This window comes from Rutidosis leptorrhynchoides, chromosome 7 (genome assembly GCF_046630445.1).
Source record: "Rutidosis leptorrhynchoides isolate AG116_Rl617_1_P2 chromosome 7, CSIRO_AGI_Rlap_v1, whole genome shotgun sequence".
NCBI classification, from domain to species: Eukaryota; Viridiplantae; Streptophyta; class Magnoliopsida; order Asterales; family Asteraceae; genus Rutidosis; species Rutidosis leptorrhynchoides.
The window spans coordinates 219,506,610-219,527,569 of record NC_092339.1 but is presented as its reverse complement, the minus strand read 5'-3'; the positions used below and the strand labels follow the sequence as shown (position 1 = coordinate 219,527,569).

Here is a 20,960-nt window from a genome sequence, read left to right as displayed (position 1 = left end):
CATGTGTTATATATAGGTATATAAACTATTAATACAATTCTAATATATTTGTTAGGTCAAAATATTTATCCATAAAAAAAATGATAGTTTTAAAAATATTGAGTTACTAATAATAATAACTTTCTTGATAATGATAATACTAATATTAATAACGATATTGTAAAGAAGAAAAAAAATAAATAAATGACACTTATGTTAATAATATTAATATTAGTACTAATAATTACAAAAATGCTTTTAATACTAATATTAGTGAAAATATCAATATCTTGTATTATTGTTATAATAACAATAATATTAATCCTAATCATAATCATAGTAATAATATTAGTGTTAAAATGGTAAGCTAATGATGATAATAACATTAATAATGTTTATAGTAATAATAATGCTTGATATGATACTAATATTAATAAATATAATACTTATAATAACACTAATAATAATAATATCCAATTTTTATAACTAATATCGTAATAATGTAATAATGATAATTAATACTTGTAATTGTAATAATAATAACAATATCACTAATAATCAAATTAATACTAATAATTAATATTACCAATAAATAATAATTAATAATAATAATATTTAGAAAGTAAAATAGAAGTATATACCATTTAAAAGTCGTCATAAAAAGATTTGCTCTGGACGAGCCTCGAACCCGCGACCTCCCAAATACACACTAACACCCTAATCCATCGAGCTACTGCCCATCTTTCTGGTTTTATTCCCAAACTAATTCTATTTAACCCTCTATTGTTTTCTGTTCTTATTCTTCTCCTCCTTCTTTTTCAAAGTTCAGAAACCCGAATCACATCAACATAGGAATCAAACATCCAAACGGTGTTAGGACTTATATATCGACCAAAAAAAAACACTAGAGGTTGATAAGAAATTAAATCGAAACAGAAAAAAAAAAAACTGATGTATGCTTCACGGTTTAGAAAAAAAAAATGATTTTGATATTCGGGACATTTTTAGACAATAGTTAAGGCATGAAAAACATTGTAAATCACCTCTAAAAACTTTGTGACTCCTCAATTGATTCAAAAACAACACACCGAAATCGAATTCCTTGATGAACAACTGTTTGACTTTTTGTGTCAAGAACTTTGACTCGAATATTAGGAATCGATAAGAAGAGTTTGAAGTTGTAATCTTGCAGTAAGTTCGTTTGGATAGTTCCTAACACTTCCACATTTATAGATTTTAAAATTTGATAAGAATTTAAGACTTGGTTAAAAAGCTAAACGAACAGAGGGAAGCATCGGGGTTTTTTTATTTTATATTTTTCTGTTTTTCAACAATAACAACCCTTGGTAATGTATATGTGTATGTGAATGATTAATTCAATGTCCAGAAGTGATTGAATTGTTTTGTAGCCAAGATTGCTCGACAGGAAATCAAGCTGGAAGGACAGAAAAAAAATAAAAAAATGGAAAAGTAGATAAGGAAGTTTAACTGATTTTGGATGAGTTCTGTGTTTGGATTCATTTAGGTAATATATTCAAAGACAAGAATAAAACTAATTATCGTATGATGATACATGAAACATGTTCAAATCCTAATCTGTATAAATATATGAGTTTATATAAATATTATAAATTAAATATTTATAATTATAATTACATTAATAATAATCAATAATACTAATAATAATAGTATTTAGTAATACTATTAATAATAGGAATAGGAATAGGAATAATATTATCACAATAATGATGGTTTTAATAAATTTAGTAGTAATTAGAAATAATGATAATGATAATACTATTATTAACTTTATTAATAACTCTTCTTAAAAATACGAATATTATTGATATTAATAACAACTTGTACATATCCTACTTTATTTATATTGAAATTGATATTATTAATAATACAAATAATAATACCAATGTTAATAGTAATAATAATAATGATATTGATATAACAAATTATGCTTATCCAAACTCATATCTATATATTAGGTATTAAATTAATATTATTAATAATATTAAAAATTTTGATATCATTATTAATAATGAAAGTAATGTTCATAAATATAATAACTATTCTGTAATAATATTTTATATATTAACATTACATATTATTTATTATGTAACCTTCATATAATATATTCGAATTTTTAATACAATATGCATAGTATATTAATTGTGTATAAACATCATATATATATATATATATATATATATATATATATATATATATATATATATATATATATATATATATATATATATATACATGGATTCATTCTTCATAACAGTTTAATTGTTGTGTATCATACATTACGTATTTGATTCTAATGTTTCAATTATATTTTGTAATTTCAAATTGTTGTATATATATATTTACATAATATATACGTTTTTATTTACACACAATTATTCGTGAATCATCGGGAATAGTCAAGGTCAAACACATTCATGAATAATAGTTCCAACTTTTTGAGACTCAACTTTATAGACTTTGCTTATCATGTCGATTTCATATAAAGATTTAAGTTTAAATTTGGTCGGAAATTCCCGGGTCACTACATTACTAGCATCATTAGCTTCAATTTGATGTGTAGGTTGACTTGGGAAACTTCACTAACATGATTATTGATTTTGTGATTTTTAGTTAGGGTTTGATAGGCTTAAACATGAACTTTTCATGCATTGAATGCTATGAAATGTTGTTGGTAAGTGTTTAGTTGCAATGTATGTTTAATTACCTTCGAAACGACATATCGTATGTGTAAATTGGATGCCCGAATAATCTTATGCGTTTATGGACTTGAAACATTAAATGATGAACTTTCAATGATCATTCAATGTGGATTTGGTTGTTGTAAATGTTTGGATTTTAATGGTGTATCCTAGGGGATACACGCATAAAAACAACATTTTGGTACAGAAAAATGGATCAAGCAACACAAAACATACCAAAATTTGAAAGTTTTCAGTGATTGCCGTACATCGTCAAGTGTAAGCCCTGCAGACAGCTTCTATGCTTAAGCCCTTTAACTCAACGATTGAACGGCACCCAGCCACGTCAGCACACGCCACCGACCTCCCGGATACTTCGTGCAAAAGAATTAATCAGTGATTGACACGTGTATCCCGAGAATTTCGGACATTCTACGCCTATAAATAGACCCCCTGAGTCACCACATTTCAGATCATCATTCTGATCTGAACTTCAGTCAAAGAGAAGTACACTTTCTCTCTCACACAGTTCTTTCTCACTCTAAAACATATCAGCCGCTTAGCATCAATACGCTATACGGATCAATTACAGATTGATCCACAGATTGATTGAGGCCACCCCACAGATCTAATATCTGTGTTCCGGGTCTGCAGAGATTATTTCTCGAGGGCAAACAACAATCAACAGTATACGCCACACGCTGAGCATCTACTTTTCTTTACAGGTACCTTACAGTCGCTACACAGAAAATCGTACCAATAGATTTGATTGATGATATGTGTTTAGTTGTATTCCTTGTTAAATTACCTTTTCAACGATGTATGGTATGCGTTTTGAGTGTTTTCGGTTCATAAGTTGTGTTTGAAAGAAGTTTGGTTCGTGCACTTGAAAATTTCAGCACTTCAGCACCTGAAACCAGGGGCCTCGCTATAGCGAGCCCTGGTGCGCACAAAATCTCAGTATAGCGAGAATATCTCTGTCCCAATTTTTTTTGTGTTTTTCACAATTTCGTTCCCGCTTACTCGCAACTCCGATTAACATTAAACTTGGCCAACATGCTTATATATGACTACTTATTGATGAACAATAGTCGGATACCCGACCTGACCCCATTGACTTTGACCAAGTTTGACTTTTAGTCAAACTTAACCAAAGACTTATGCAATCATTCTAACCTTCTTTTATACTTATATCTTGCATGAAACTTGATAACTTGACTCACATGCTATATAATCGAGTCGTAACGAGCCATATGACTAATTGAACAACTTTGACCGACCTCGTATTTTATCGGTATTGATACAACCTACTTGTTTAGGTCAAGACTAGCATTCGTTCTTGCACACGTTTACTTTGTGAAGTACCTTTTTACTCATGCACTCAATGTGAGATCATAGTCCTACCTTTTCAACAACTTTTACTCTTTAAATCATGGGATGAGAAACACATACGTATTATACTTTTATGCTTTGAACACAAGTCCAGAAACAAACATTCCACGTGCGAGTTAGAACAAAAAGCCTCAACTCGATTATCATTAGTTACACTTGTAGGGTGTAAGCGAGAACTTATGTTGTGTGGATCCATACGGGCTTGACGAGCCCTCATTCGGACGGTTCGCTACCGTTAGCGGATGAAATATATTTTTGGGTATAGTGTGTGTTCTAACACTATGATAACGGGGTTCGTATACAGTTAAGTTTTGATAATTGGGTGCTCGCGAACAAACAACAACTTTGGAATGCAAACGATTTGGATAATCAACTTTATATTAAATCTTGTGGTTTAATACAACATATTTACTAAATTTATGATTTCACCAACGTTTTCGTTGCCAGATTTTTCTATGTTTTCTCAGGTCCTTGAATGTTAAGTGATTCATGCTTCCGCACACTATTTTGATACTTGCTTGGATGTCGAGTATACATGCATACATGGAGCGTCTTTTGACTTTACTTAAATTGTGTCGCATAGGTTTCATTTGTACTTAAACGTTGTAACTTAACTTGTCAGACTACTTTTGTAAACTTTGAAACATCTTTACATTTGAAATGAATGCGACATATTTTGGTCAAACCTTGTTTTAAAGACTTATGACCACGTTACGGGACCTAAGTTGACGGCGCCGTCAATGACGATTTTGTCGGGTCGTCAGAGCACGTGCTATTGGTCAAATACGCGATCTAGTAAAAAAGAAAATTTGAATTTTTAACTAGTGTTAGTTTTTTTGAGTGGCACTATTAAAATAAGTTATCTAGTAAAAAATTTTGAGCTTTTATCCAGTCTGGTAACTACTATTCCTAGATCGCTAGTATCTATTTTATCTTAGACTTAAATTCTGAAGTTCATATAATCATGGATGTACATGGAATAATCACTAAGAATTTGTATCTTACTAACTTGACACTTTTTTATCAACACTTCCGTAAATAAAATAATAAACCTTTTGACAAAATTATTTCTCCAAGATTCATTCAATTATTGCCCCCCACCAAAAAAATTCCACAACAAATATATGTAAGTATTCTATCACTCCCACTAATAGAAGTTCTCAATAATGCTTCCACAAACTCTTTTGCTTTCATGCCTCTTCTTTCTTCTCTTCTTCTTCTTCCACATATCATCATCATCATCATCATCATCATCATCATCATCAGCCACAGACTCTTTCGTCTATGGCGGATGCTCATCAGGAAGGTTTACACCCGACTCTCCCTACGAGTCTAATGTCAACTCTGCCCTCACTTCTTTAGTAAAATCTGCTTCTTTCTCAAGTTTTAACAAATTTAAAATCTCGGTTCCCGGGTCCACCCAATCTGACATTGTCTATGCCCTATTCCAATGTAGAGGTGATCTCACCACCTCTAATTGTAAAGATTGTGTGGCCCACTCAATTAGTCGACTCGGAGTCATTTGCCCCGGATCGACTGGTGGGGTCATGCAATTCGAAGGATGTCTAGTGAAATATGACAGTGTATATTTTTTAGGGGTTGAGGACAAAACTGAAGTTTATAAAAAGTGTGGGCCGTCGACGGGTTATAATTCAGATATATTGACTCGTAGAGATGCTGTATTGGCATATATGACGAATCAGAACGGGCAATATTTTCGTGTGAGTGGGTCCGGGAACTTACAGGGAGTGGTGCAATGCGTACAAGATTTGAGTTTAAGCGAGTGTCAAGATTGTGTTTTAGAGGCAAGTGAACGACTAAAATCGGATTGTGGAGCGTCTGTTTGGGGAGATATGTATTTGGGGAAGTGCTATGTGCTATATTCTGAACGTGGGTTCAACTCGAGAAGCGGTAAGTGGTTGATCCACCACATAAAGTCATAAACCACCATATATAGTTGGTGGTTGGGCTTGTGTTGTTTTCACTTGCAATATAAATTGAACCCTTCCTGAAAATACTCTTATGTGGTATGCATGGGAGAATATATATTACCTTCAATTCTCATTAATTAAGTTGCGATTACTGGTGCATTCATATTCACTAAATTACCCCTCGAACAATATTCTAATTTCTACTAATAATTTGTGTTTTTTTAGTATTGAATTTTAAATATTATATTAATCACCAGTCACCAGTACTTCTTAATTAAAAACCTCTATCCGTTTATATATCCGTTTATATATATGTCTAGGTCTGACATGTTATTTACTATTATATCATGAATTCATGACACAACGGATTTTTACCTTCTACAAAAAAAAAAAAAAATAACATTATCATCACTTAACTAGCTAGTGGTTGCTTTTTACCTATAAATTTATACTGCAAATTGCATTTTCAAGTCTTATATATAAATATAAATAATATAATAATAATACAACAACAACAATGGCCAATTATGGAGATATGAGAAGTAGACAATCCTTTAGCTATCATAGAAAAAACGAGAAGTCGTTTCTTCACCTATGTATCGAGAAAGATTCTTCACAGAAAGAAAAAGCAATCCATCTCTTTACTTTAGGGCATTGAGATTGCTTCTGGCATAAATAATATAATAATATATCATTAATATTATGCTCCCCTGTTCCATAATAATAGTTTTCAGACAAAAAATACACACTTTGAGAAAACGTTACTGTTACATGTATTTTTTTTATCTACTTTGCAGTTTTATCCTAATTTTTTACCTACATTTTTTTAATTAAGTAAAGTAAAAAAATAAAAGTACTTATATTTATGAAAATGATTAATTTAAGAAGGAAAAAAAAAAAAAAGGACCGGACGGAGGGAATATCATAAAGTGAGACACTTGTACGATGTTATAAACTACTCAAGTGCAGTTTTTATAAATTAATTAAATCGTAGTTAAATTGTGCAGATAATGACGATGGCGATGTGGACAAAACATTAGCAATTATTATTGGAATTATAGCTGGTGTTGCCGTAATCATTGTTTTCTTAAGCAGACTTTGTGTCCGAAAAGGTATTTCACTACTCGTATTAATGATGTTTAGTACACCCACACCTTGTATGTACGTTGGATGGACGGAGGTCTGAAGTTCGAGTCCCTCCTTTAAAACATTCCAGATTATTTACGCGATTTATAAAGTGAGTACAGTGAGATTTAACCGACTCGTATTCTAGGATTTCAGCTCGCACATGTCCTTCTGGATGGTGTGCGTGCGTGAAAAATAATCGGGTGAATCGGTCAGTTCCGTATCAGTGATTTCAAATAATTATCTTTTAAAAAAATATATAGCTATAATTATTATTATAATTATAACATATTAAATAATAATTTTTTTTTTTTTTTTTTTTTTTTTTTTTTTTTTTTTTTTTTTGAAAAGCAAGTAAAATTGTATTAATATAAAGGAGTCAATTACAAATCCCTATAAGACTATACATCGTATCAAATGATGGAAATTTACATTAAGGAGCTATAATATTTTGGAACGAGGCCCCGCAACGCACCGCGACACTTAAAAATATAAGTTGGGAGGGAGCAAACCAACAGTATCGCAGTTGCGATGACAAAGTTGATCACAACCACCCAATTAGTCAAGTGCGAAACGACGACCACAGCCCAAAATATAATAGCGAATTATCACGTGTGGTTTTCGGAGGGTATCATAGACTCGATTTTAGCCTATACCCATTCTTTGCGTGTTCGAGGAAATGTAGAAAGATGGATTGATGAACCATTGATGCCAATCGATTAATGTCTTTTTTGTCCTTTTTGAGATCCATGCAAAGGTTTGGGATTGAATTTCGGTGAGGATGATTGCGACATTCCATTCCTTTTTACTGAAGACTTTAGCGTTGCGGAATTTCCAAATTATATATAATGAGGCCCATTTGGTAGCTTGCCAAATTGAAATACCGGTATGTGTAGAAGTGAAGTTTTGATCGTTTGAGGTGATGTCATGGATGTTGGTTAAAGAATTATTAGGGAGGTTCCACCATTGAAGAATAGCATTCCAAATCGATGTTGTTTTTGGACAATGGAAAAGGACATGTTCTATAGTCTCGACCTGTGAATTACAAAGTGGGCAAAGTAATGTGTCGAGGTCGATGCTACGTTTGTCAAGTTCGACTCTTGTTGGGATTCTTCCATTTATTATACGCCAAATGAGAATGTTGACTTTAAGTGGTATGAGTTTATTATTTGGTGTTGTAATTGATGTGTGAGAATTAGCCAGTTTTAGGTTGTCGAGGGTGTGGGCTAGTGATTTTGTTGTGAAGGTGCTGGATGGGTCGAGATTCCATTTCCAGGTGTCGGGTTTATCGGTGAGGCAAATGGAGGTTAAAAGGGAATTTAGCTCAGATAATTCAGTGAGTACACGACCCGAGGGTGTTCTTGACCAGCTCCACAAGCCGGTGGTAGAAGAGTTGTGTGTTGCGAGCCTTTCTGAGACCAATGCGTGCTTGTTTGTTTCAAGCATAAATAGTCTTCGGAATGTATTACAAAATTTGTCAGTTCCGCACCAGTTGTCTAGCCAGAATTTGGTGTTAATCCCGTTTCCGATGCTAATAACGAAAGAGGTGGAGAAGTTGGTTCCGATGCTGTCCGCTGTCTTTCCTGCTTTAATAATTCCATTCCAAATCGTGCTACCTGAAATATTTCTAGAAAAAACGTTAGCGCAAACCCCGCCCCCCGCCCCATAGATGCTCGATATGATTTTAACCCATAGGGCGTTTTTTTCGTTGTGAAATCTCCACCACCATTTACATAGCAGTGATATGTTTTTACAGCGTAAGGATCCGATGTTTAACCCGCCTTTATCATAAGGTGACAAAATTTGTTCCCATTTTATCCAATTAATTTTGTTTTCATTTTCCAATCCCCCCCAAAAAAATTTCCTTCTTTTAGTTTCAAGTGCATTAATAATTTTAGTCGGTGCGTGGAAAAGGGAGAAGTAGTAGAGTGGGAGGCTGGATAACACAGATTTGATTAGGGTGAGTCTTCCACCATATGATATGGTTTTAGCTTTCCAGTCAGAGAGACGTTTATCGAATTTATCGAGGATGGGTTGCCAAGAGGATGCTTTTGTGGTGGGGACGCCAATAGGGAGTCCGAGGTATGTGAACGGGGTGGAGCCTGCCGAACACCCAATGAAATTGGCCATTACTTCGACCTCATTCTTTGGCACCCCAATTCCGTATAGATTGCTTTTTTTAATATTGACTTTTAGCCCAGAAATGTTTTCGAAACACTTTAACAATTTAGAGACGCTTTTAGTGTTGCGTTTGCTCCATTCACCGAAGAAGATTGTGTCGTCCGCATATTGAAGATGGGATACCACAATCTTATCGTGACCAACGCATACACCGCGGAATTGATCGTTTGCAATGGCACGCTTGGTGAGAATGTTAAGACCTTCGGCAGCGATGATGAAAAGGAAGGGGGAGATTGGATCACCCTGATGAATGCCCCTACCAGGAGTGAACTCCGACGTAGGGGAACCGTTGATAAGGATAGAGATGGTGGACGATGAGAGACATGCATTGATAAACTTAATCCATTTATTTCCGAATCCCATACATCTCATAGTATCGAAAAGGAAATCCCATTCGATGCAATCAAATGCCTTTTCGAAATCTACTTTGAAGATGAGACCCTTTTGTTTTTTTCTTTTTAATTCATCAATTATTTCGTTGGCTATTAGAACGCTATCTAGGATGTTACGACCTTTTAGGAAAGCTGTTTGTTCGATGCCTATTAATTTATGTATTATTTTTGCAAGACGATTGGAGAGTATTTTAGTGAGAATTTTGTAATAGCTTCCAATTAAACATATCGGCCGATATTCATGGAATCCGATAGGGTTGGATTTTTTAGGAATTAATGTGAAGAAAGAGGCGTTACAGCCCTTGGAGATTTCATCATTCAGCCAAAACCAATCAAGGGCGTTAATGAGATCCTCTTTTATCAGCCACCAATACTCTTTGAAAAATTTCATATTGAATCCGTCAGGACCGGGAGCTTTTGAGCTTTCGCAGTCATGAAGGGCATTCCACACTTCTTTTTCAGTAAAACGGGCTTCAAGAAAGTGGTTGTCCTCCTGGGTGATATAGGAACGGTGAGGTTCATTTTCGAATGGACAATTTCCTTTACGTTTTTTAGAGTTAAATAGTGATTCAAAATATTTAAGCGCTTCATTTTTTATGATGTTGGGGTCTTCAGACCATGTACCATTAAGTGAAATACCACGGATGTTATTTTTATTTAATCGTCTTTTAATATAATTATGGAAGTATTTGGAGTTTTCGTCGCCTTCAAGATTCCATTTAATACGAGCTTTTTGTTTTAGCATGTTTGTTTTCTGTTTTTCTTTTTCAATTTGTTGCATTTTGTTGTTAATCCAGTTTTCTTTTTCTGATTCGGTTAGTGGTCTAGATTCCGCGATTTTCTCCCATTCATTAGATGTGTTAAGATGATCGTTAATTTCGTTATCGAGGTTATTTAATTGTAGACTACATTTTTTTAGTTCAAGTTTTACGTTTTTTAATTTATTTCGAAGAATACAATCCGGACGGTTACCATTAACAGGGAGTAGCCATGTGTTTTTTATTATTTCATCAGCATTTTTAAGTTTAAGCCAAGTATTGAAAACACGCGTGGGTTTTGGACCAAAATTAACGAAGGAATTCTTTAGAATGATTGGGCAGTGATCAGACAGGTCACGATCTAATGTTTTTGAGGAGATGTCGGGCCATAGTTGAAGCATACTTTCAGAGATAAGGAATCGATCAAGTTTACTGAATTTTAATTTGCTTAGGCACATACGTGTGTATTTTTTACCCCCTAGGGGGAGATCTATAAGATTAGCGTTTAGGATGAATTTGTTAAAATTATCAGCCCATGTTTGTTTAAAGTTGCAGTTAAGACGTTCGGAATTAGATCTGACTTCGTTAAAGTCGCCAAAGATAATATGAGGAACATCGATGGATTCAATTAGTTTATTAAGTTCAGACCAAAATCTAAGTTTTTTCTGGTGTGAATGCGGACCGTAAACATTAATGAAGAAAATATCTGAGTCGTAACCCACCCATTTGCCCTTGATGGCAAGAAAGAATTCACCCTCAACAGCAAGGTCAAATAGGAAACTGGATGGGTCCCAGATAAGTACTAGTCCGCCCGAGGCTCCGATTGCGTCTTTTTGTACAAATTTAAGGTTGGAGTTGTACCAAAAAGATTCAATTAGAGAATCAGGAGAATTACTACATTTTGTTTCTTGGAGTCCAAGGATAACCGGATTTTCATTGTTACAGATTTTTTTGAGCCAAGTGATTTTACCCGATTGACCCAAACCTCGAATATTAAGTGAGATGCAAGACATTAAAAAAAAAACTTACAAAACGAGAAGGAGAGTAGGAGCTCAGACTTCGGCGTCCCATCGAATGCCAATTCCTTGACCGAACTCTTGTGTGTCAATAGAACCACATGAACCTTTAGGAAGATTGTTCCCATTCGAACTTTTGCTTTTTGATGATGTCTTCAATGTAGTACCAACAATTTTGGGTGTGGAGGTCGCATTACGGTTTAAATTCGAATATTTCAATTTTTGTCCGCTTCTTGCACAATGTTTGACAAATAGGAATTTGGATCTTGTGTTTTTTTTGCTAGGATCGGTAGGCGGTAAAGTGCTGATGTCGGACTTCGATGTAGTTTTAGGACCCAGTTTTTTTATGCCTTTTTTGTTGCGCATTATTTCAGGGTTCCCATTATTCAAATCAGACGTGGTAGTCTGTTTAGGAGCATCAGACATGGTATTCTGTTTTTGGTTCAGGGGTGAAGACACTTTGGACTGTGAACCGAATTCATGAGTTTGTGCAGGGACAGTTTCAGCAGCAGAGGGTCGATTTGGTTCAGCTGGAGCCTTATCAGGTGAGTAGACCGAATTGTTTTGAGAAGGGGAGTTGGGCTTATTGGGCCCAGGTGTGTTTTCATAGGCCGTGGGGTTTTGTTCATTATGGGAGGGAAAGAAATCAGTGGGTTTGGTTTGATTATTTAGAAGGGAATTAATTAGGTCGTTTGGGCTACGGGGTAGTATTGGTTCCGAAGAGGGGTGGTTGTTACTCGGTGTTGAGATGCTAGATTGTGAGGAGGTTTGGTGTATCGGATGTGGAGAAGTATACGAATCATTGGATATTTGTGTATCCGAGATGTGAGTGTCACCACTAGTGTTCACGTTGGGGGGATGAGGGTAGGGATCATTGTTTTTGTCACAGGAAGTCGAGGGGCTAGTGTGGGTATTTGGGAAGGCGGTGGTTTCAATGCGTTTTGAAGATGGTGGAGAGTGTTGATTGTTAGTTTTTACATGTGGAGAGTTATGAGTAGAATTTTCATCGGGTGCATTGTTTCTATGGCTTTCGGGTTTTTGAGAAAAGTTGTCATCAAAGGGTTGATCTTCACCCATATAAGAGTCATTATCGGATAAGTAATCATCGGATTGTGCCTCTTCGTCATCCCATTCGGATGATTCATTATCAATAGAGTTAAAATCAACCGGTTGTTCGGGGCATTCAACAACAAAAGTCGAAAAGATACTGGAATCATAGTGGATGTGAACGTGCCCGCTTATGAATGAGTATGAGTGGGTTAAAATGAGTATTTTACCCGATGAAAGATCTTGGGAGCCCTTTTCATCCATACAACAATTTTCCATATCAATAACTTCACCCCAACAATTAGCAATTTTTCGGAATGTTGATTCAGTCCAACAAGTTATGGGAACACCTTTAATATTAATCCAAACGAGACGTCCCGGGGAAGAAAACTCTTCCGGGTCCCAAGGACGAATATTATCAAGCCAATTCCACAAAGGGTGTTTCAAACCAAAGCCTTGGGGATTAAGTACGTCAAAAGCAAGTCGTTTATCTTCGAAGATTAACAATATATCCTTTCCCCCGAGGTATTTAGTTTCAAAACCAATGAGGTTTTCCGACATACATATTTCACTAAAGTAATCAAGGTGGTCAATATTCTTTATGGTACCAATCAATGAGTGACCAAGGATATCAATTACTTTGTCATCTTTAGGAACACGAATGGAAAATTCTTTTTGATAATCGAAAGGCACTTCAACATTATGATAAGGTGTTCTATTGTTTAGTACCTCATTATATTTGCGGTCATCTTTAGCATTGTCATGGTAGGAAGATGAAAAGGTGGGATTCGGTTTTGGATTTGCAGGTTTATCAACCTGAGGTTGCTGCCCAACTGGAGTATCTTTGCCAAATTTGTTACGATCATGTGCCTTATAAACAACAAGGAGCTTGCCATCTATTGCAATCATGTTAAGTTTTCTAACAAATATGTCAACATAATGGTCAGGAATATTTTTAAAGCGAGCAAAACCGTATTTCTTACCATTCTTTAGTGTTTTCTTCGGAATGTAAATCTCTGAGAGTTCGCCATGTTTCTTGAATAAACCCCATAAATTTGCAGCCGTCCAGGATTCAGGAAAGTTGAAGAAAAGAAACGACGATATAGATTTGCTATTAGGTTTCGAGAAAACGGGTGTGTTAGGGTTACCATATTTCTTTATTAGGTTTAGGGCATGCTCGCGGATCTTGAATCTTTGATAGATCTGATGATTAGCTTCATTCGAGTTATTGTATGATGTCGATTTAGTGTTCGATGAAGGTTGAGAGATGGGAGGGAAATCAGCATCGTTGTGAAATACCCAATTAGGGTTAGAAGATGAACCGTTCCTCACAGTAGGTTTATGCAACAGATCTGTTCCCAGGTTCGATTTAAGTGGAGAATCATTGGGGTATCTCTTTCTGTTTCGATCTACATTTATCCATACCCCAACGTTTTCCGGTTGATATTTAATATTGTTGATGATATGAGAATTTTTCAATCGATGTTTAGATCTGGAGTCTGTATTGGATTTGGGTGTAAAGGGAGATGTGTGAAGAGAAAACATTATTGAAGAACAAAATATCTATTGAAAAACAGTTGTACGATTGCCGGAATTAGAGAATAAAGCCGTTATCAGTGGTAAGCAAGGAAGAAGAGAACGAGAGCATTTTCAGTGGTTGAATTGAACATTAAATAATAATGTTCTTGCCTTTTAAAAAAAATAAATAAATAAAATAAAAAAAATTAAATTATACTGTAATTATAATTACAATTGAGAGGTGATCTTTATCCTTTTTGTTAGTTTTTTCCCCTTTCATCAAACAACTCCATAATCAATCAACAAGATCCCCTTTCATTTTTTTAGTGGTTATTTACATCTAAAAAATCATAAATCATACTCATAAATATATAGGATTCTATAATAAAATTTAATAGTGTTATATGCAATTTGAAATATGGGAGGTGATCCTCCCACACCATTTTTCTAAACCATGTACACCTAATTACCTATTAGACCCTTAACTATAGTTAGAATAATAATATAAGTTCATTTCTCTAGAGTACTCTTGGGGTATCATTGTAAGTTTATGAGACAAAAATGTACATTAATCAAAATGTGGTCCGTAAGAATCACCTCCAAAGAAATATACATTGTAAAAAAGTATTTCCAAAATAGTGAAATCTAAGGACCCCACCCTCATATGACTAGAATTTTCCACTGTCACCAAGTGTTGTAAAAAGACGACTAGAATTTGTCACTGTCACCATTTTCATGACGTCTTACATTTTTTTTTCTACTTATTGGCCGGAGGTCCATTCGGAAGCAATCTCTCTATCTATAGATAATTGATAGAGAAGACTTTCTCTACTCATAAGGTGTTTAACTCTGGGTGGATAAATGACTTGTCTCATACCTCACTTATGTGAGATTGGTTTTTTATTTTTTATTTTTTTTTGTTATTTTAACTTTCAATTTGAGTGTGTAAGAATAAGAATGACGTCCATTATAATTATATTCTTTCTTATTCAATTCATTGTTAGTGTTAATATAATTCGTCACTTTGAAAAGCCTAACTTCATTATTTTATTATTATGAAACATTTGAAAGGTTTCATATGGTGATGTTTATACTATTTATGTTTAATAAATTCATTATGATTGTGAGTTTTTCATATGGTCTACTATTTAGTTTAATAAATTCATTATAATTGTGAGTTATTTACTTGTACTGTAAATAGAAGTAAATGCTCAATTTTAATAAATCTATCAAAATTTAAAGATACATAGCAATCATCGTTGATTAAAAGATAAGTCGGTCATAAATTTCTATATATGATGAAAAGTGTAAGAATGATTTTTTCCAATGTACACAGGTGGCAAGTAAAAGGGTACCCAAATCCATGGACATATGCTCAACCGCATTATTGAAGCTATAAATGGTAGTATCATATATATTCAAGACCAACTTGGCTTGCTTTTTCATCTTTCTTTTATGAGGTTTTTTCATGGTGGACTATATGATATAAAGATAAAGTAAAGATACACATTAAAGTAAGTGCAAGAGAGTTGAAATAAGAACCAAGAATGTACATAATATGCCCCTCATTTAGGCTTACTTTCATCCCATCATTTTCAATTTCCTTGTATCAAAAGCCAATTATTTTTAAGTACCAGTATTCAATGATGCCTAGCTCTGCGCTCTAGCAAAATATATAGCATATTAAAAAAATAAAGATGTGTGTTCTCAGGTTGGTTTGCTTTCAGCGTTCAAATATTTATTCTTTAACATGACCATTTCAGTTTGAACACCGAATAGCGTAATCCGCTAGTCCGCACCCTTACTCCAAACACTATTAGCCATAATTATGCATCGTATTTATTATTAGTTGATTGTCTAATATAAAGTCAACCATGCCTCATTTATTGACTTAAATATTGATATTATGTTAGGCCATAATCAAGGCTGTGATTGGGGGTTTATCCCTATACTAGATTTAAGAACTCGTGCGTTGCACGGAGACTCTTAATCAAACACATTGAAAACGTAAAATGTTAAATCATTTAACGGTATGATAAAACTACAATGACGAAACTCTTGATTAGTGATAGCATTACCATTGAAAGTAAATGTTTTAACAATATTAATATTTTAAACGCTAATAACGATTACATTACAATGCAAAGATTAATTGTTAGTTATTGTCATCAAGTTTCCACAACTTCCTCCTTGATACAAAAAAATTGAATAGTATTTAATCATTCTCTCCTTGTAGTAATTGAATGAACTGTGAGCAACTGCACGTTTGGTCATTTTTTGCCAACACCATGTGTGAAGTTGCTCAGCAGATGCTGCCACCGCTCATTCAACTTTACGCATGGTGTAGGTAAAAAAGACCAGTCACAGTCGGACGGTCAACAACGTTCGATTCAACAGCAGAGTGCGCACATGCAGCTGCTTCCATCGTCAGAAGATCATGAGCTATAAGTACTTCAAGCAAAACATGACAATATAAATCAAATACAGACATCTAAAACACATAACAAATGAATTCAGAACAATGTCAGTACCTGAATAACAAATTACCGTTTGATAAAATTACGAAATTCATCAATGTAATTTCAAAATTCTACAATTAAAATACTATGAATGAATTGGCCTTATGCCTCCAAGGGCATTACAAAATTCGTCAATGGAAAATCTACTTGAAGATGACCTCAATGATATCGACCCGTTTAAGTATCTATTTTCATAATTGAAACTTCCATTTGGAGGCAATCGTTGAGCTTCTAATATGTTTCCCTTACCGTTTACAATAATAAGAATTTAAAATATAAAAATGCAGAGAATGAGTTTTATGAGCCGGTGCGTTGCACGGAAGTGTAAAAAAAAACCAATTCAAGCATGTCATACGGAGTTCTAACAAAAATAAAAATACAAGAATGAGTGTTGCATTGATAATGCCTAATGAAATATACATGAAATAATAACATTAAGAATCTTGGATTATAGCAATCAAGTATGAGAGATAGCGTTATAATCAAATGAATCAACTTACTCACTCATGATAAACCGGTCAAATTGACCCATTTTTTTCGTAAATAATTTATCTGTCTATCAAATATAACTCAATTCGGCCCATCAACCATGTTAATTGGGTTATGTTTGATAGAAAGAAAAAAAAAACCATGTTAATTGGAGAATGTATAATATATAGAGAGAAAGATATAGAATATTAGATGAATCAAACGCAAAACGAAGTATGACATACCTTGATTGTAATTTACTCAAATATTGAGAGGCCGGATTCTACGACAGTTGAATAGCAGCAAAAGTAGATTAGAAGAATCATACCTACGTACGATTAAAGTCATAAATTCGTTAAAAAAAGAATCATACGTATGTACATCAACTTTCACAATATACTGATAGTTATTTTCGGAAAAAAATCATAAAAGTGTGATACCTATGTACAGAAAATATGTGCTACCAACTACCAAGAAATACAGCTCACTGAACAACGTAAATTTGTACATGTACACAAGATATAAGTTATTTGAGCAATTATGTGGATATTACTTTAATCTGAACGTTAAAAAATCTCACCCATTGACCCATGACCCATTTCACGCAAACCCATTTGACCCGTTACCCAAAGCAACCTGGTCGGGTATCGTGTAATCAAATCAAATTTTAAAACTCACCGTTCTAGCAGCTTGTCATTTTTCAAAATTGAATTTTGCCATTTCTCGATCTTATCTTCCCACCTCTTGTAAACTAACCAAAGTATCAAAATGCAGCCAAAAAAAATAAAAAATATTAGAAAAACAATCTACCAGGTTCATTTAAATACAAAAATACAAAATATGAGACTCCACCTACTTGTTAGAGCATCGTGAATCAAATCCTCAACTACTTTATGGGAAGTACCATAGTATCTAGTATACTGACTGTTAAATACGGTTAAAAGTTAACAGAATTGAATATCCAATTACTTAAAGCAGAGCGTTATGAATTCTTGAAATAGAGAATTACGGCCCACGTTAAAAGAAGGCTGACTAGTGCCATTTCTTTCCCTGTATTAACCAACTACAAAGAAAGGAGTAGAGTGATGTTTTAAAATATAACTCACAATATAATTGAGAAACTAAATCAGTTCGTGAGCCAGTGATTAAATTGTATACTGTATAAACAAATACAGATGTGGGAAGGCTACTATCTTGGTAATTATGAGGCAAAAATGGTGAAATTTGTCGACACGGCATTTTAATTGAGAAATTCTCTCATGAGAAACACATTTTATGTAAATGTTCAAAAATAGAATAAATTCTACACTTGAAAGATTAGCGTAGCAAGACTTTGTTGTTAAAGATTAAAATAGCAAGACTTTGTTGCTAAGTAGATTAGAATAAATAATGGAAGTGTAGAATAGAAATAATTAGAAGATTGAGTATATTATTTGAAGATTTGTTATCTTATACAACCCTTGATTACAACTCCTATTTATAGGCTACAAAAAAACTAACTTTCTTAACCTCTAAAAAAACTTAAGAGGTAAGTATCACGAATATCGATAATTTCTTAACAACTAAGGATACTAAAATATCTATGTATCCTTAATGGATAAGAATACTTAATAGCTAAGTATCCTTAATGGATAAGAATACTTAATGGCTAAGAATACTTAATAGCTAAGTATCCTTAATGGATAAGAGCACTTAATGGCTAAGAATACTTAATAGCTAAGTTTTATTAATAACTAAGTTTTCATAACATAAGACAAATGTCTAATAACAATCTTAGATACACTAACACTCCTCCTTAAGATTGTTGTTGGACATCATAAGTCGAGTCTTCAATTGATCTAGCTTCATTCACGTGAGAGACTTTGTAAGCATATCTGCCAATTGATCATCAGAGGTGCAGTATTTCAGGTTGACTTCTCTATTCTTCTCGGCTTCTCGAATAGCATGATATTTGACATTGATGTGTTTTGTTCTTCAGTGTTGCACTGAATTCTCTGCTATAGCAATAGCAGACTTGTTATCACAATAGATTACTGTTGGACATTCTTGAGTTAGGTCCAAGTCGGACATCACATTTCTCATCCAAACAACATGATTAAGAGCATATGCGATTGCTATATATTCTGCCTCTGCGGTAGATTGTGCGACAATTCTTTTCTTCTTTGAGTTCCAGCAAAATGCACTTGAACTCCTCCTAAAATTATGATTCATCAAATGAGCGTCGATCTTAGAATACCAAGCCCTTGGTGCTTGTTTAACCATAGAGTGCCTTATATAGTCTATATACTTTTTCTTCTTGTCCAGCTACTTCAAAGCCTTGAGGTTGCTTTACATAAATCTCCTCCTCAAGTTCAGCATTCAAAAACGCAGATTTCACATCAAGATGATGAATTATCAAATTGTGTTGAGCAGCTAGAGCTATCAATAACTTGATCATGTCATGATGAGCAACTGGAGCGAAAATCTCTCCAAAATCCACACGTGCAATCTGAGAATACCCTTTCACTACCAATCTTGCTTTGTGTTTATGAACTGAACCATCAGGTTGAAACTTAGTTCTAAACACCCATTTGACACCTATTGCATTCTTATCCTTTGGCAAATCAACAAGCTTCCATGTTTCATTTTTCTTGATCATTTCGAGTTCGGCTTTCATGGCTTCATTCCATTCATCATGTTTGAAAGCTTCAATATAGCTTTCGGGCTCCATAATAACATGATTACAAGACTCGTATACATCAACAATTTTTCTGGTTCTCAGAACTTCGGTGTCAGTTGTGTCTTCGACATCAATTTCCGGATCATCATAAAGAGATTCATTTTGGAAACTTGAAATAGAAGCTTCATGCCTATTAACTTCCTTCATATTCCAATCCCAATAGGCTCCTTCATCAACAGTCGCATCTCTACTTTTGTAATCAACATGCGAGGCCATGAACAAGTGTTCATTTGCTTCCTGATTTTCCTCAGAGAAATTTACTAACTGAAGTTTCTTTGTTTGGCCCTGATTTTTTTTCTCTACAATAATTCTCAATATGTCCAAACTTTTTGCAAAAATTGCACTTAAAGTTTGGTTTATCTTTGAACCAACAATCAACATCTTGATGATTTGTATTTTGACAAAATTTACACGGAGGGAAAGTACCTTTGTAATTTCCTTTCTTGTACGTGTTTTGTTTTGAATTTTTCGCCTTGTTATTTTTGAAAGAAGCTTGAAAAACACCTTCAACCTTTTCTTCAGATCTCATAGAGACCCTTTGTTCTTGTGCGTGAAGCTTGCTGGTTAGTTCAGAAACCGTAAGCATGCTAACATCACAAGATTATTCTATTGCAGAAATTTTGGATTCAAACTGTGACGACCCGGGAATTTCCGACCAAATTTAAACTAAATCTTTATATGATTTCGACACGATAAGCAAAGTCTGTAATGTTGAGTCTCAAAAATTTCTGAACTGTTCACATGGATTCATTTAACTTTGACCGTTTTCAACGATTCACGAACAATTAATTGTAAATAAATACGTATAAATATATATAAATATAAATATAAGTGTATATATAATATTTTGAATTAATAAAGTATACTTTAATTAATTGGAATTGAAAATGTAAAAATAATAAGTAGAGTAATTAAGTTATTGTTAAAAATATATATAAGTATATATAAATATATATAAATATGTTAAATTAAAAATTTATATGATTCTATTATATACATAAAATATGTAAATAATAATTATTCAGTAAATGTCATCAAATAATATAATATTACATAAAATAATAAATGGTATTAAATTTAAGTGCAAGTTTCAATATAATTGTTATATTAATATTATTATTGTTACTTTTATTATTGGTAATATTGATATCAATAATTGTATTATTAATATTATTATTCATAATATAAAATATAT

At 33.5% G+C, this 20,960-nt stretch overlaps 1 protein-coding gene across 1 annotated transcript; it reads left to right on the top strand.

Moving 5' to 3' along the window:
• Positions 1-5,257: 5,257 nt before the first annotated feature.
• LOC139859880 (plasmodesmata-located protein 6-like) lies at positions 5,258-15,689 on the top strand. The gene is made up of 3 exons (XM_071848652.1): positions 5,258-6,002; positions 7,030-7,134; positions 15,396-15,689. Exons 1-3 carry the CDS (start codon positions 5,258-5,260, stop codon positions 15,404-15,406), a joined length of 861 nt encoding a protein of 286 aa, XP_071704753.1. The 3' UTR covers positions 15,407-15,689.
• Positions 15,690-20,960: the final 5,271 nt, after the last annotated feature.